The sequence below is a fragment of the Takifugu rubripes genome, chromosome 7, assembly GCF_901000725.2.
Source record: "Takifugu rubripes chromosome 7, fTakRub1.2, whole genome shotgun sequence".
NCBI classification, from domain to species: domain Eukaryota; kingdom Metazoa; phylum Chordata; class Actinopteri; order Tetraodontiformes; family Tetraodontidae; genus Takifugu; species Takifugu rubripes.
This window is the reverse complement of record NC_042291.1, coordinates 10,311,994-10,326,415: the sequence shown is the minus strand read 5'-3', so window position 1 is coordinate 10,326,415 and position 14,422 is coordinate 10,311,994. Positions and strand designations below refer to the sequence as shown.

At 43.3% G+C, this 14,422-nt stretch overlaps 2 protein-coding genes across 2 annotated transcripts in view; one reads left to right on the top strand and one right to left on the bottom strand.

Annotated features, from left to right (window-relative positions):
• Positions 1–3,936, top strand: part of adcy2a (adenylate cyclase 2a) — a 35,060-nt gene extending 31,124 nt beyond the window's left edge. Inside the window, exons 20-25 of the mRNA XM_011605464.2 lie at positions 1–59; positions 829–975; positions 1,074–1,184; positions 1,328–1,442; positions 2,329–2,453; positions 3,129–3,936. The exon at positions 1–59 is cut by the window's left edge and continues 100 nt beyond it. Of these exons, the coding sequence (XP_011603766.1) occupies positions 1–59; positions 829–975; positions 1,074–1,184; positions 1,328–1,442; positions 2,329–2,453; positions 3,129–3,281 (710 nt within the window). The 3' untranslated portion in view covers positions 3,282–3,936. The remainder of the gene's footprint in view (positions 60–828; positions 976–1,073; positions 1,185–1,327; positions 1,443–2,328; positions 2,454–3,128) is intronic.
• Positions 3,937–4,334: 398 nt separating this feature from the next.
• dnah5 (dynein, axonemal, heavy chain 5) overlaps positions 4,335–14,422 on the bottom strand; it is a 45,839-nt gene continuing 35,751 nt past the window's right edge. The window contains exons 74-88 of the mRNA XM_029839048.1: positions 14,305–14,409; positions 14,024–14,162; positions 13,720–13,834; positions 13,162–13,352; positions 12,790–12,911; positions 11,739–11,888; positions 10,988–11,233; positions 10,581–10,800; positions 9,662–9,867; positions 9,292–9,495; positions 8,121–8,336; positions 6,892–7,104; positions 6,386–6,538; positions 5,484–5,715; positions 4,335–4,546 (exon numbers count right to left, since the gene is read on the bottom strand). Coding sequence (XP_029694908.1) covers positions 4,395–4,546; positions 5,484–5,715; positions 6,386–6,538; positions 6,892–7,104; positions 8,121–8,336; positions 9,292–9,495; positions 9,662–9,867; positions 10,581–10,800; positions 10,988–11,233; positions 11,739–11,888; positions 12,790–12,911; positions 13,162–13,352; positions 13,720–13,834; positions 14,024–14,162; positions 14,305–14,409 — 2,664 coding nt within the window. The 3' untranslated portion in view covers positions 4,335–4,394. The remainder of the gene's footprint in view (positions 4,547–5,483; positions 5,716–6,385; positions 6,539–6,891; positions 7,105–8,120; positions 8,337–9,291; positions 9,496–9,661; positions 9,868–10,580; positions 10,801–10,987; positions 11,234–11,738; positions 11,889–12,789; positions 12,912–13,161; positions 13,353–13,719; positions 13,835–14,023; positions 14,163–14,304; positions 14,410–14,422) is intronic.

Here is a 14,422-nt window from a genome sequence, read left to right as displayed (position 1 = left end):
AGAACGTCCTGCCTGCACACGTGGCGGAGCATTTCCTGGCGCGCAACTGGAAAAACGAGGTAGGAGCTCGTGATTGTCCCTCTGCAACCTCGACATCACTGTAAGACTCCTGTGGGTTGGGTTTGATGGATGTGGGTTTTATGTGCAGCGGTCCACCCTGGCATGATAAACTGGGGATACACTTCGCAATTACTGACCCACAAACCAGAAAAATAGTCCTGATTTGATACTGATTATTTTATTGGTTTGTTTTGATCCCGTGTATACATTCTGTCAGTGTTTATATTTGGACAAACTGTTGAATTTAAACATTAATGAAAACCAATTTGCAGTCATTAATAAAAGTTCATAAAACGCATCTTGCAGATGGGACTTTTAGAGTAAATATTAGACAAAACCTGAAAAAAATGACTTACTAGCGAGAGCACGTTCTTCACACCGTCTGACCTGTGTAATGAATAGAAAACTCGCTCTTGGAACTAATGTGGGAAGGTTGCTCCTGCTGCAAAAGTAAGCAGACTGGTGAGTCAGCAGTTGACTTTATTCCCACACTTGACTGCGATCCAGTGGTAAAGGATTGGTTTTATGCACTTTAGAGGGGGTTTAATAAGGGTAGGGGTTGAAATGTCTGCCAATTTTATTTCGGCTCTCCACGTGTGCTTGCTTAAGTCTGTGCAGTCCTGTCGATGCTTTTTATTTATGCTGACAACGTTTTTGTAGTGCTAATATAAGCAGAGAATGCTGAGTCATGCTCAACTTACACCACTCTGTATCTGCATGTTTTTCCCCCTCCACATCTGCATTATTTCTCTTTGCCTTGTCTGGCAGGATCTGTATCACCAGTCCTACGACCTGGTGTGCGTCATGTTTGCCTCCATCCCAGATTTTAAAGAGTTCTACACCGAATCTGACGTCAACAAAGAAGGATTGGAGTGCCTCAGGCTCCTCAATGAAATCATTGCTGACTTTGATGAGGTAAAAAAAGAAAAAACCTTCTCACTTAGAGCTGTCTGGATAACTGGATGAAGAGCTTTGTCTTGACTCCTGAGCTGGGTGGTTGTGTTTGTGTGCAGTTGCTGTCCAAGCCGAAATTCAGTGGCGTGGAAAAGATTAAGACAATTGGCAGCACTTATATGGCTGCCACTGGGCTTAATGCATCACCCGGACCTGAGTACGCATCACAGGTGAGCCAACTGCGCCCACTTTACAATCGAAAATGTCATCTAGATTTTTTGAGAGTTTTTTTTAGAGTTACATCAGCTGTATAGCCTCAGCAAGGCTGTGGTCTGGGAAGCCCCTTAATGTCTTGTTTCCTGCTGTTTTCCAGGAGCATGACAGGCAGTACATGCACATTGGGACCATGGTGGAGTTCGCTTTTGCTTTAGTGGGGAAGCTGGATGTTATCAACAAGCACTCCTTCAACGATTTCAGGCTCCGAGTGGGTGAGTTGTTCACTGAGCTAACAGGCGAAGAAATCTCCATGCTTTCCCCCAATCATTGTTTTTTCAGCTAAATGTTGGATATTCAGGGTTTTTAAAAGATGGTAGTTACCAATTCCACCCTTCCACACAGTTCTAAGAATCATGGCAGCATACTGCAGAGAGAGAGAGAGAGAGACAGAGGGTGGTGGGGTGGGGGGGCTGAAGAAAAAAAGCAGGCCGCTGCGTGTGGCCAGCGTTCAATACTTTCCACCTGTCTGTGAAGATCGCAGCATGAGATGCTCCATTAACTCAGCAGTGTGCATTTGTGCGGTTGCACATCCCTGCTGCTATCAGGCTGCTCTCAAACGCTATATCAGACCAATACAAGTCCTCACCCGCTGTGAGTGGACAAAACTCGTGGCAGACCCGTCAGTATGGCTGCACAATTGTGTAGAGCCGGCATTGCAGCTATGTAGAAAATGACTCCCAAAGTAATAAGAGACCTGGTGTCATCGTGGAGAGATGAGACGCTTCAGAGGACTCCGGAGCTGTTAGGGATTAAGTGTTCGGCTGCAGTTAGTTTCCACTCCACTCCTCCCTCTCACCGAGGCCTTTGTTTATTCAGGGAGCAGCAGTCGCCCGAGGCTGTTGGACCCGCGTTCTGGCTTTGATCAATAATTGATCAGCATTGTTTTAAAAAGGTCTTTGATCAACCACGACAAACACAAACAAGTGCGCTCGCGCTTCCATCATGCCAGAGCACATTTTTAGACCTCTGAGTCACTTACAGACCTTGAAATGTTTCACACATGTAGCATTTACTCTGCTTTGAGAAGCAGTTTGAATTTTAAATAAAACACACCCTGTGATTTGGTATATTTGCTGACATTTTGTTGCCCATTTTCAGGTATTAATCATGGTCCAGTGATCGCCGGAGTCATCGGAGCCCAAAAACCACAATATGATATCTGGGGGAACACGGTGAATGTAGCCAGTCGGATGGAAAGCACCGGAGTCCTGGGAAAAATACAGGTAATCCGACCTGGCGGGTCAAATTACATCGGTGTGAATTTAGATGCACCGATGCGTCGAATGTTTAATGCGTAAACACTGCTTTTGGACACCTTCCTTTCAACGTGGCGCCGTTCAAAGATTATTTGCATCAGCTCGTCTGTACTGCCTCCTGGGCAAGGTTGAAAAGTCAAGGCGCCTCCGTCACTCGGAATCCCGCGGGTCGAGGCAGCACATGCCTTCAATTCAGTATCTTCCAATTTTATGTTTGCACCCCCGACTGAGTGGATGATAAAATGTAATGGTTTTTCCACCCGTCTGGAGATCCGTGGGAATCGCGCAGTCTTCAGAGGGCCTTCTCACACTTCACTGCCTGCATACGTCTGACAGAACAATCTGCTTTCTATTGCATCCCGAGATTGCCTGTTAATATTTAAAGAGTTGCTGTTATTCCAGACTGGCACGGAGATATTTGTCGCCCTCTGTGTGTTTTACTGATGTCTCATTTACGGTTGGCTATACAGTAAGCGCAGCGTCAGTTTCCTTGCAACATTTATCAAGATTATCGCCTGGTGACCCAGCGAGCTGAAATACCACGCAGACATCTGCATGTTGGTTAGCTTCAGGAAGTTCATATTTCACTATTCCTGTCAGCAGTAATTTACTGAGGCTGTCTTCATGTGGTTCTCCTGCTAGGTGACAGAGGAGACCAGCCGCATCCTTCAGACTCTGGGCTACATGTGCTCTTGCAGAGGCATCATCAATGTCAAGGGAAAAGGCGAGCTCAAGACCTACTTTGTGCACACAGAGATGACCCGCTCTCTGTCTCAAGGGAATGTAATGCCGTAACGTCCTGGATCAGCACGACCGGCACAGCGACGGACACTTGGTTTTCAGATTCGAATGTCTCTCTTGCTGCAGAAAATGCGGTGGTGGACCGATTTTTTTCATTCCGTCACCAACTCTGCGGCTGTAGTTTCCATCATCATTTAGGTACGTTTAAGTGTAGCATGTACAGCGAGTAGGCAATAAACCCAGAGATATTTTGCAATTTTGAATGTTGGGAAGAGTTCATTCAGGAAAAAAGGGGAAAGGTCTCATTTATGTACTCTGCGAAAACCTGATTGAAAACAAAACAGTTGATTGATACAGGTTAATACAACCATCTTTTTTTTTTTTTGCAAAACTATGGCACAACGTTCAAACAGAACAAAGTTGATACAAAACTGTCATTTCAATGAAGATGTAACAACAATGCATACAGCCACCTAAGAAAAATGATGCACTTAATGGAAACGTTCCTTTAAGTACAATAACACAGGGTACATAACAAAAATAAAGCAGCGAAAGCTAAAGAGACACATGTGTGTATATATGTCCATAGAAGGAGATGAATATATGAATATATTGTGATATTCATGCAGGATCTCAGTTTCCTCCACTATCTTTTCACTTTTATCATCGTGTCTGTCTAGCTAGAAATAACTACAAATAACGGATTCATCACTACCTGCCGAAAACAGAATTCCCGGTTCTGGTTCTTCAAAGTCGGATTTGAGTCAAACTGCTGGTTAACAGTTGACAGATGATCTTAGTGGAGGAGATTTGAGATACCCAAGTCTGATCCGTGTACAGGGTAGCTCTAGAGTATGTCCGGTGCAGTGGTTTTGTAACAAAAGAAAATGCTACCAAAAAGTGTTTTTGATGTTATTGTTTTTTGTAAAAACTTCATTAAAGTTTCTATGTATTTCAACTCCAACGTTGCTGTTCTTTACATCTGCAAGTCTGTACTGATTTTCACCTGTTTAAACTGCCAGACTAGATTTAAATTCCCTGGTAGAATTACGCTAATATTCCATCCAAGTGGCTTTCCAGGCTTTATATGATTTTCCAGAATGTGTTTCAAAAGATTCTTTGGCACGTTTTCCAGGTTAATAATAGCAAAACACCGAGCAGGCATATTTATTTGACATCACAGAGGAGAGCCACACCCCGCAGGATCCAGTGTTCTGGATAAACTGATGTCTTCAGATCTACAGGTGCGATGTAGTTTAGATCGGTCCGAACTGGCTTCTTGTATATCGGGCAAGAGTACAAGCGAGGATCCTTTGCACCTGCCGCACAAAACCCACCAAAGAGTGAATTAATTGGTACATTAAAAAAAGAGCCACAGCTGCAAACAACACTCTCTTAATCTCCACTGTAATTAAACATTTTTGTAGGTATAATTAATCCATGTCCTGAGCTAAGAATCCACTTGAGTTTTCCAAAACATCTGTTTTCTGAGTCAGTCTGGGGCTGCGGCGCTGCGCTGTTTCCTGGATTACATGAAGGTTTATTTGTTACCCTGGTGTGAACAATATTAAGAAGTGCTTATGGGAGTGTTATTCAAGTGCCGCCATCAGCGTTAGAGGGGGGGAAAAAAACACACAAATAGCCTCACAGCGAGGATACGATGAGATAAGGTCGACGGTTCTGAAAACGCTCGCGATCACATGGGTTTCCTGTGGCGTTTGCAATCATGTTTACGGGGTTAAGATGAAGATTGTCGATGCCGTCAAGACTTATATTTCACTTTTGATGCAATTCTCATTTCCACTTAACTGCAACACCATTTCCAGACGGTCCCATGACACGCAACACAGATACACAATTGCATCCTTGAATGACTTCCTTCCTCCCAAGCTTTTAAAGTGATGCTCTCAAACCCAGTAGACATTTCTCTTGTCAGGAAAACTGGGATAAGATAAGCTGTAAACAAACCACGCTGTGTGTATGATGTGGGTGATTAATTCATTTCTCTAGCAGCCTGTCTCGTAAGCCTCCATTGGGGCTCCTCGTTCTGCCAACCTGCTTGAATATTATAAGAACTTCTAGAATAAACACTGTTCAACACACTGCTGATAAGCGGCACTTCTGCATCTTGACTTGTAATGTTCAATTTCTGAGGCCAAACAAGATGATAAAATACAGTCAGGACTCCAGTTGCATCCCCCCACCCCCAACCCCCGCCACCCTTCCTCCATCCAATCAAAGGATGGGAAATCTCACCATTGTTCACGGCATACATCCTGACCACAGGCATCATCTCAAAGAGGACTTTGGGCTTGGATTCGATGAGCTTGCAGCCGCGGCGGTCCCAGCCGGCTCCTTCGAGGTAGAGGCCGTACACGTAAACTCCCTCTGCAGGGGGCTGGGTGATGTCATCCTTCATCCACTTTGTCACCTCATTGAACAGAACCATGCGGTCCAGAGCCCAGCCCTTGTGGGCCCGTGTGATCTCCTACAAGTGCAGGGACAAATCCCGGTAGTAACCCAGGCAGTGTGACAGCACTGATTATATTTCACATCTCTCCCTGAGAAAAATCTATTGTTGTGACAGAGGTCCAATAAAAAAGCACTGAAGGACAAACAAGCTACACTGATAGTGGGGAAACAAAGAAAATAAACCCACCATACCTCAAAAAAACATGAGCAGAGGGCTCAGTAAATAAATAAAATGAGAGCACAACGCCTCCTCATTCAAATACTGATGACAAATGACAGTGGTGGACACATGATGTGATGCCACAAATGTCATACTGAGAAAATATAAGCTTTGATCACCATATTACACATCACATCATCTCTGTAAAAGTTTCATTACTTTAAATAACAAAATAACTCAAATAGGTAATAATGTAGTACCTACATTTAATTTCCAATTTCTATTTCCTTAATTGCTGGAATTTATTTTATAATGTATTATAAATTATTTTAATAAATACAATGAGACCGTAAAGAAGAGACCCAGCTTTAGACGTGGGTTAAGTGAGGTTAAGCCTTCAGTTCAACCCCCACATTAATATAAATTGCAATTCATCACAAAAGGACTGTGTGTGTTTTTGCTGGTGTGGCTGTGGCTCTCTGCCCTGTGTTCTGCTCCCCAGCAGTGGCTCAGGAGAGCAGTGTACCTGTCTCATGGCTGTCAGGAAGCCCTGTGGGTTGAAAAAGCCTGTCATCCAGAAGCAGTTGGGACGCCCTTCAAAGATCCAAGCCCGGAACTGCCGGTCTCGATCAAGTAGTTCTGTGAACCAGAAGCCCAAGGTGCTGGAGACCCACGACCCCTACAAAAGCATCGACAACAATGCAACTTAGACAAAACAGTAGAGCGCAGGGGAGGTCTCCAGCAAGGAGGGAAAGAAAAATCCCAACTCTGTAGTACAGAACAATGGTCCAAACAGATTTTCCTGGTTCTCTCTATAAATATTCCAGTTTCTATGGTGAAAGATTAAATCGGCTTGGTCGAGCTACACTCTGCAAAGAGCATCTGTTGGATTTTTGTAAAAGCTATATATTGTAAATGCAATGATCTTTTCAAGGTCTAACTTCTCTGTTCGTGAAAAAAAAACTTAAACTACCAACTACCAGAGACAAATAAACTCATCTGGTTTAGTCTTGGTCAACACTCTCAACCAACCTTCTTCCAGCGTGCGGGGATTCGGGCATCGTACATGCAGTCCAGCGCGTCCCGTAGATTCTCGCTCATCACGATGGTTCCGTCGATGGCTAGTTTGAGATCTGTCAATGTGGTTCTGACCAGAGCGATAACCCTCTGCATTCGATCGATCTCCTGCCGCAGGAAGATGTTCATGGGCTGCAAAGAGCCCATCTTCAGGAGGCGCTCTTTCACCTGAATATATGAATGTTTTCTTAGTTGAAGAACTTTTAATTTAAAGAATTTGGGGTTTTGCACATGTAGGCAGAAAGACAGATTAAAAGTGGCAAGTGTCAGGGGCAGAGTTGAGGGTTGCACCTTGCAACCTAAAACATCTCTGTGTAAATTCTCAGTCATCCAGGTCATTGTATCCAAGGTAGTTTTCTCTGTCAACTGGACTGGGTTTCTTCTCTTGAAGACGTTTCGCCTTCTATCCAGAAGGCTTCTTCAGTTCTGAAATCGCTGGGGAGAGAGCTTGAAAATATATAGCCCCTGTGGACCATTAGCATGCTAATGATCTGGGTTGTCACCTGAGAGTCGTTAGCAGGGTCGTTCGTTGGGTCGTTCACCTAAGTTTCTGTTGAGTTGTCTCCCCTTTGTCTGCTGGATCACATGGTGGTGAGTCACTGGGTCTCCTGGAATGGTGTGAATGTTTGTTTTTTGTTGTTGGAAGGAGAGGTGTCGACCCGACGAACGACCCTGCTAACGACTCTCAGGTGACCACCCAGATCATCAGCATGCTAATGGTCCACAGGGGCTATATATTTTCAAGCTCTCTCCCCAGCGATTTCAGAACTGAAGAAGCCTTCTGGATATAAGGCGAAACGTCTTCAAGAGAAGAAACCCAGTCCAGTTGACAGAGAAAACTACCTTGGAACCTAAAACATCATCCTCACTTCACTTTCAGTGACAAAGGAGGGAAAAGCAAAAACACGTCAGGTGCTGGATTGAACTGCATTCAGGCGCCAGTCTAATTTAGTCTACTCTCTCATACGCACACACACTTTCTGCTCCATCACCTGACCGCTGAAGGAACATCACACCTCACCTCTGTTCACACCAGTGAGCCAAATGTGAGTTGGGTCTGGTTATTTGGATGTGTGAACAAACCAGAACCCAACTTCCCTCGTTATTATTTGACAGCAATCAGATTGCAGTTGGATCTCTTCCAATGGCTTCAGTCACAGGAGCGTCAGTGATTTTAGGGTTACCTCGTATGGAGCGTAATCCTCAGGCAGCTTCTCCAGCATGTCATTAGCCAGCCTGTACACCAGAGCCTCCCTGGTTTCTCCGCCACCCGACGAGCTGTCTTTGGGCTGGATGCTGAGGATGGTGTCCAGCACATCCTTAGCCAGCTTACTCTGGTAGGTGATGTCCGCATTTGGGTGGAGACCGAACACCTCTGGAGTGTCGTAAGCTGGCAGACCCTGGCATCGAAATAAAACAGTGAATCTGCAGTTATTGGAGTAGAGGGAATGTTGACTTTCCCTAGTTTTATAAAATGGATTTCCAGCGCAGTGCATCATGAACACTTTGTTGGCACAGAGTCAAACCCTTTCCAAAGCTGTGGAATTAAATTTTTATCTGATGGCCTTTTCTCCTCATTCTGAAACCGACAGTTTTACAACAGCGGTTTATGTCACCGTGAGACAACTCTAGGACGTGTCTGCTGGTGTAAAGACGCGGCACTTCATTGCTAACAAACCCACAAGAGGCTCGGGTCCCACTACTGGGCTGCCAACCCTGTGGAAAGGGTTGGCTGTGACACATATGTGCCGTAATTACTTCGGATAGGCATTAAAACACCACTCCTTTCTGCACTAACTGGTGATGTGAATTCTTGCCACCACAGAGACGAGAATATAAATAGAACCTTTGTTGAATTCCTCTCTGCCCTCTCTCCTCAATATCTAGACACTTTATCTGGACTGAAAACAAGAAGCAATAATAAATAACTGTGTTTATCTGTGGGTAAACACAAAGCCACTGCCGTCTGAAAAGTACAGATGATTGTGTCTATTTGCTGCGGACAGCACACGAGTTGATTTTCTTTATCTGGGCCGATAAGTTAGCGTGTGTTGTCTGCTTTAAAGCTCAGCATCCTGCAAAATAAAACGTCCTACAGACACTCTTTCAGAGCTGTCTGTAAATGCAGACACATTGAATCATGGCGGCGCTGCCCAACTGTATACTGCATACTGCAGGTAGTTATATAGAAAGCAGATGTGACTTGGCTCAAACGCCTGTGACAAAGGTGCTGTTAGAAGCCAGTGAAAGGGACGTTGTTTTGCAGCTAGGCTCCAGATTGTTGCACAATGGGTGGGAGACAGATGTGTTGCGTGCAGCTTAAAAAAAACACAGATTTATAAGCACGGCGCTCACCTGAATGTATGTCACATAGTGGTCAATGCTAGTGCATTTTGGGATGTTGTAGCCCTTGTAGAAGTTGAAGTCCGATCCAAACATTTCCTCACTGAACCACACCTTAGCAAAGGTGTTGAGGAGCCTCTTATCGTAATCATCCGTTACTCGGCCGCCGTACTGAATCTCACCAATCATGTATCGCACTGTGGTCCATGAAACTCCCTGAAAAAGTATGAAATGCTTGTAATGTATGCACGCACTAAGTTGTTTGCTTACCGTGTCTATTCATTCAATTTCCAAGTTGAATTTAATTTTAATTTTAATTTAATTTCCAAGTGCTTTAGCTTTGGCTTGAGATGACTGGTATTAGCGGTATGAGCATTTCTACCTTTTTAATGTCCATGTCATAGAGATGGTTCTGCACAAACTGGATGGTGGCATTAAAGTCAGCCTGATTGAACTCATATGGAATGTTCCATCCCAAAGGCCCGTACTTTCTCCTCTCCTGCACCGTGCTGTGGAGAAAAGCCACCCCATACAGCATAGGCTTCCACTGCATCATGTTGCTGACTTCCAGAAGGTCCTGGTTTATACCTGTCAGCAGTACATCCATAAAGGTATTAGCATCTTTCAGCAGGTGAAATTATAATACACCCCAAGGCATAGACATTTGTCTCAGAAATCTACATAAATGTTTGGAAAATACATTGTAAAATCTTTGCAGTGTGCCATTTCTTATAATAAAAATGCAATTTTTAACTAGAGATATCAATCAAAATTAAAGCAGTGGAGACATTCTGTGACTATAAAACACCCTCCCGATGAGTCACATATGAACTAGGCAGGGTAGCTGATTTACACATACTATATATGCTCTCTGCCAGCAGACAGGAAAGTGCAAACCTCAGCACACAAGCTTAACAACAACAGTTATTTATTCAGATTCTAATGAGCTGCCTTTAACTAATGCCATGCATGTCTTGGTTATTGATCGTGTGATTTGAAAGAAAGCTTTAGCTCTCGGCGCGTGTGTGAGGGAGTGTGTGCGTGTGAATAATATACTGTAGGTCTCCATGCAGAATCGACTCTTAACAAATTCAGACGGATGACAATGTGTATAATTCTGCAGCTATACGATTATCTAAGGAAGCTGTCACTGTGGAGCGTAGCACTGATTCAGTACTATCCTCATTGCTACTATAGATTGAGCACTTTTTTCTCTTTTTTCATAAAATGACAGTAAGGATACAGCAATATAATATCCACTATTACTGTATTCAATTTAAGCTGAGCCAAAGCCGACTTACCTCCGTAAGTTCTCTTGAGCCCTGCCTTCAGGCCCTGTGGGGGCTCATTGGTGAACTTGATTGACATCTGCAGAAGTGTGATTGGGAAATGTCGGTGCACCTCTGTGGTTATCCAGAGTCGGAAGCTGCTGTGCACACATTCTGTCTCTGTCACTATATTCATTAGCTCATCCATGAAGTCCAGACCCAGGTGACAATTCTGGAGTAAGGACCAGCCGCCCTGATCCAAAAAAAACAACAGTAACACATCATCAATAATGTGTTTTATTTCAACTATCAAGTGATGACATCATGTATAAAACAGGGAAAAATAAAGAAGCATACGCTCTATAGAAAAAATGTTGTTTCTGGTTTGCTGCTCCATAAAATGATGCCAAAGGAGGATTAACCTCACACCCTTGACTCACATTAGCCATGGTCTGCTGCAGAAGCTTTCGGGCATGGACCTCTTGTCCCTGCCCCATGGAGACATAGCGTGTTTCAACCTTCAGTCTCTTTCCCAGCGCGATAATTGAATCAGTTGGGTCTGAACCCATTGACAGGAAGCAAATGAGAGGAGTTCGTGGATCTGATTCCTTCCAGGTCTCCTCCAGGTCAAGAATCACCCCCTCTGCATACCTCGTCCCCATCGAATCCATTACATATTTCCGAGCCTGACAAAGAAAAGGAAATGACATTTCTTTTCTACCTTATGAAGCACGCAAAGAAAAATAACCTTATTATTGATTTGAGCATGTGTAATGAATGTTCCTGAGCGCTACGTTCCCTGTTAGCCTGGTGATTTGAGTCAAAAGGTAAATCTGCTGTCAGAGGTCAGAACAAGACAATTGTTCTTAGTGTAACAAAATAAATTCCTCTCTCCCCATTTGCAGTAGACCAAAATTCAGTCTGAAATGAAAGTCGAACAGCCCTTTGTACAACTTCAGAGAAAGACAGCTAGCAAGAGATTTCATTTAATGTAATCTACTGTTTTTCTAAAAGGAGATAAAACTCCAGGTGAAGAGAATCAGCATACACCTCACAACCCTGACTCCTCAAAGCTCTATCAGCTTTGTATTTCTTCAGGTTTGAGTCATTCATCGTGTGCAACCACAAGCTATTTGAAAGCTGTCAGGGTGTCCCCACATCTCAACCACACAAAGCTACGACAGTCGGAACCTGAGCGATGGTCCTGTCAGGACACCAGCTACGGATGAGGAGCAGGCGTCTGAAGCAGTCCAGGGTCTTGTCATAGTTGTTTGGGAGCACCTCCTCCTCCGGGGCGTCCTTATCGAACCATGCTTTCCACTGTTTCTCATGGTGGCTTATCTGAAAGAAACAAAAAACAAACCATTCTGATATCACTAAATTATTAGGTATTTTTTCATACTATTTTATTTTATTTCTATTTTAAAAGAGTTAATTTTGGAAACAAAGGGCACAATGACCCATAAAGGTCTTCTCAAAGCCTGCTGTTGATTCACATTATTGGATTCCTTTTCAACTGAATGATGTTTGTCTTTGTCTAATAGCAGCTCCAATTAAAAATGTTAAAGCTCTTCAGTAGAAGAGAAAATGTCCCACACTTAGAACCAATGCGTATGTTTGAGGCAGTCTGGGAATTAAAGTCCCTTTGTTCCTTTATTTGAGGCAAAACTAAAACCTCTGCCAGTGTATTCCATCTTGGACTGATTTCATTAAAACAAAAACTATTAATTAATCCGCCAATATTAATCAGACACACAATCAAAACTTAATGACACCCAAGTACAGGTTTTGCTGTGCTCAGCTGAAGGCAATTGACTTGACTCTCAATGGAAGCCGCAAAGCTATCAGTCATCCACAGGGGCGTCTGCAATCATCTGCGTGTGATTGCAATGAAGTATGACATGATGGGACTGATATTGACATGCTTACTAGAGCAAAGCAGCGTGAAAATATTTAATAAGCACCTGGGGATGACTGCAGTTGGTGTGCGAAATAGACAACGTACGACCGCTGCTATGTGCAGGAATAATGGACTAAATTGTCTCCTAGCCAAAGAAGAATTACTATACATGTGGCAGGGTCACGTAAATTTATCATGTTTGTGTAATAGCGTGTGTGTGTGTGTGTGTGTGTGTTTGGGGGGGAGTGTGTGTGTGTGTGTGTCTGTGTGTGTGTGTGTGTGTGTGTGTGTGTGTGTGTGTGTGTAAGAGTGAAAGAGAGAGAGAGAGTAGATATGTAATACCTTATCTAATACATCAGAAAACTGCCAGAGTTTGCTGAGTTCTACAAGATTGAGCCAGGTCATGTCAAGAATCCATTTAGCTGGCTTCTGTGGGCAAGCTTTTAGGTCCAGAGATGCACCTCCTAAAAAAAGAGATGCCCACACAACACACATAGTGTAACATGTCACTTTTGTAAAGAGTCTCAAGAGCTTTTAAAATCTCTATTCCCTCTAACTTTTACTCTGGTTGCTGTAGCGGCTTCCTGCACACACTTTTAATGCTCCTACATGTGTATGGACCCATGAAAAAAGTCCAAATGGACAGCCTCTTTACTTTAGATGAGTGAGACAGCGCGGTCCTTGAACATAAAACACTCTAGATTTTATTCTTACCTTTGATGAGAGTGAGGAACTCTTCGTGTTTGACTTTATTGTTTTGCATGTCAATCTTCAGCGTCAGCAGCAGGGTGAAGAGGAACTTGTGCTCCTCAAACAGGCCCCGAGATGCATACTTGAAAACCTCAAAGGTCATATATTCTATGATGTTGGCTATGCGTTTGCTGGTGACTGGGTTTTTAGCAGACCTGGTGAAGGAGAAATTCGTTAAAAATACCTATAGACTATGATTAAAGTAGCTCATTTTTTACACTCCTGATGCTTTAGCTACTGTCGTAACATTTGAATTCTGGTTACCAGTTACACTGAAGCTTCTTCTTGGTATTAATAATAAATATTAAATTAAAAAGTTAACCATTTAAACCACCTAAAAATGTTGCAAGTACTCCAGAAACATTTCCCATTAAATGCCAGACCATCTTTGTAAGTAAAGATAAAGTGGCTCAGGGTTTTTATACTGTTCAGGTATATTTACATTACTTCTGTTTTTTTGTCTTAAAGTTACATGTTTACAATGTTTGTATGAGAGATGAGTAGATGCTTCAGTGTTCTCACCTAGCCAGAGAGAGGTCAAATATCCCCAGGAACTGTCTCAGGGAGGTCTGATACATGACATTTACCATATTCATTTCTGTGATCAGGAAATACAGGATGCTGCCTCTTGCTGCAACTGAAAACACAAACATGTACCCAAAAGAGTTCTTGCACACACATTTTTGAATGAATGATAAACGTCTGGTGGGATATGCATGGCAAGCCAGTCCTCCCTCGATCAAATATCGCTGTGACCTGCAGCTTTGTCTGATTATGAGAGATTTATCAGCTGATTTAGTAATCTGAGCCCATTGTTATGACCTACCTGGTCGGTACTCCTCTCTGGCAGCATTGATCTGGATCTCTGTCTCGGCGGCAATTTGCAGCTTTTGAGTGACCTCTTCAGAGGTGCGTTTGGTGTTGCCAAGGACAACAATCAAACTTTCATCGTCCACCAGTGAGCCCTTTTCAAAGGACATTATTTAATACAGTGGGTTTTTTTTTTAAATGCGATAAATAATTTTCTTCTAAATTCTTATGAATGTTTTAATCCCTCATTTCAGCCCGCGGAAAGCCGTGCCTCATTTTTATCATGTTTTATGTCACCTGTGTGCTTGTCAGTCGGTAGAGAAGGTTGTCTTCTAGTTCTTTCATCTTTCTTTTGTTCGCTGTCACATCTTCCAGGAGGTCTGTCCTCTCCTTCTCCAGTTCCTAAGTGACAGAG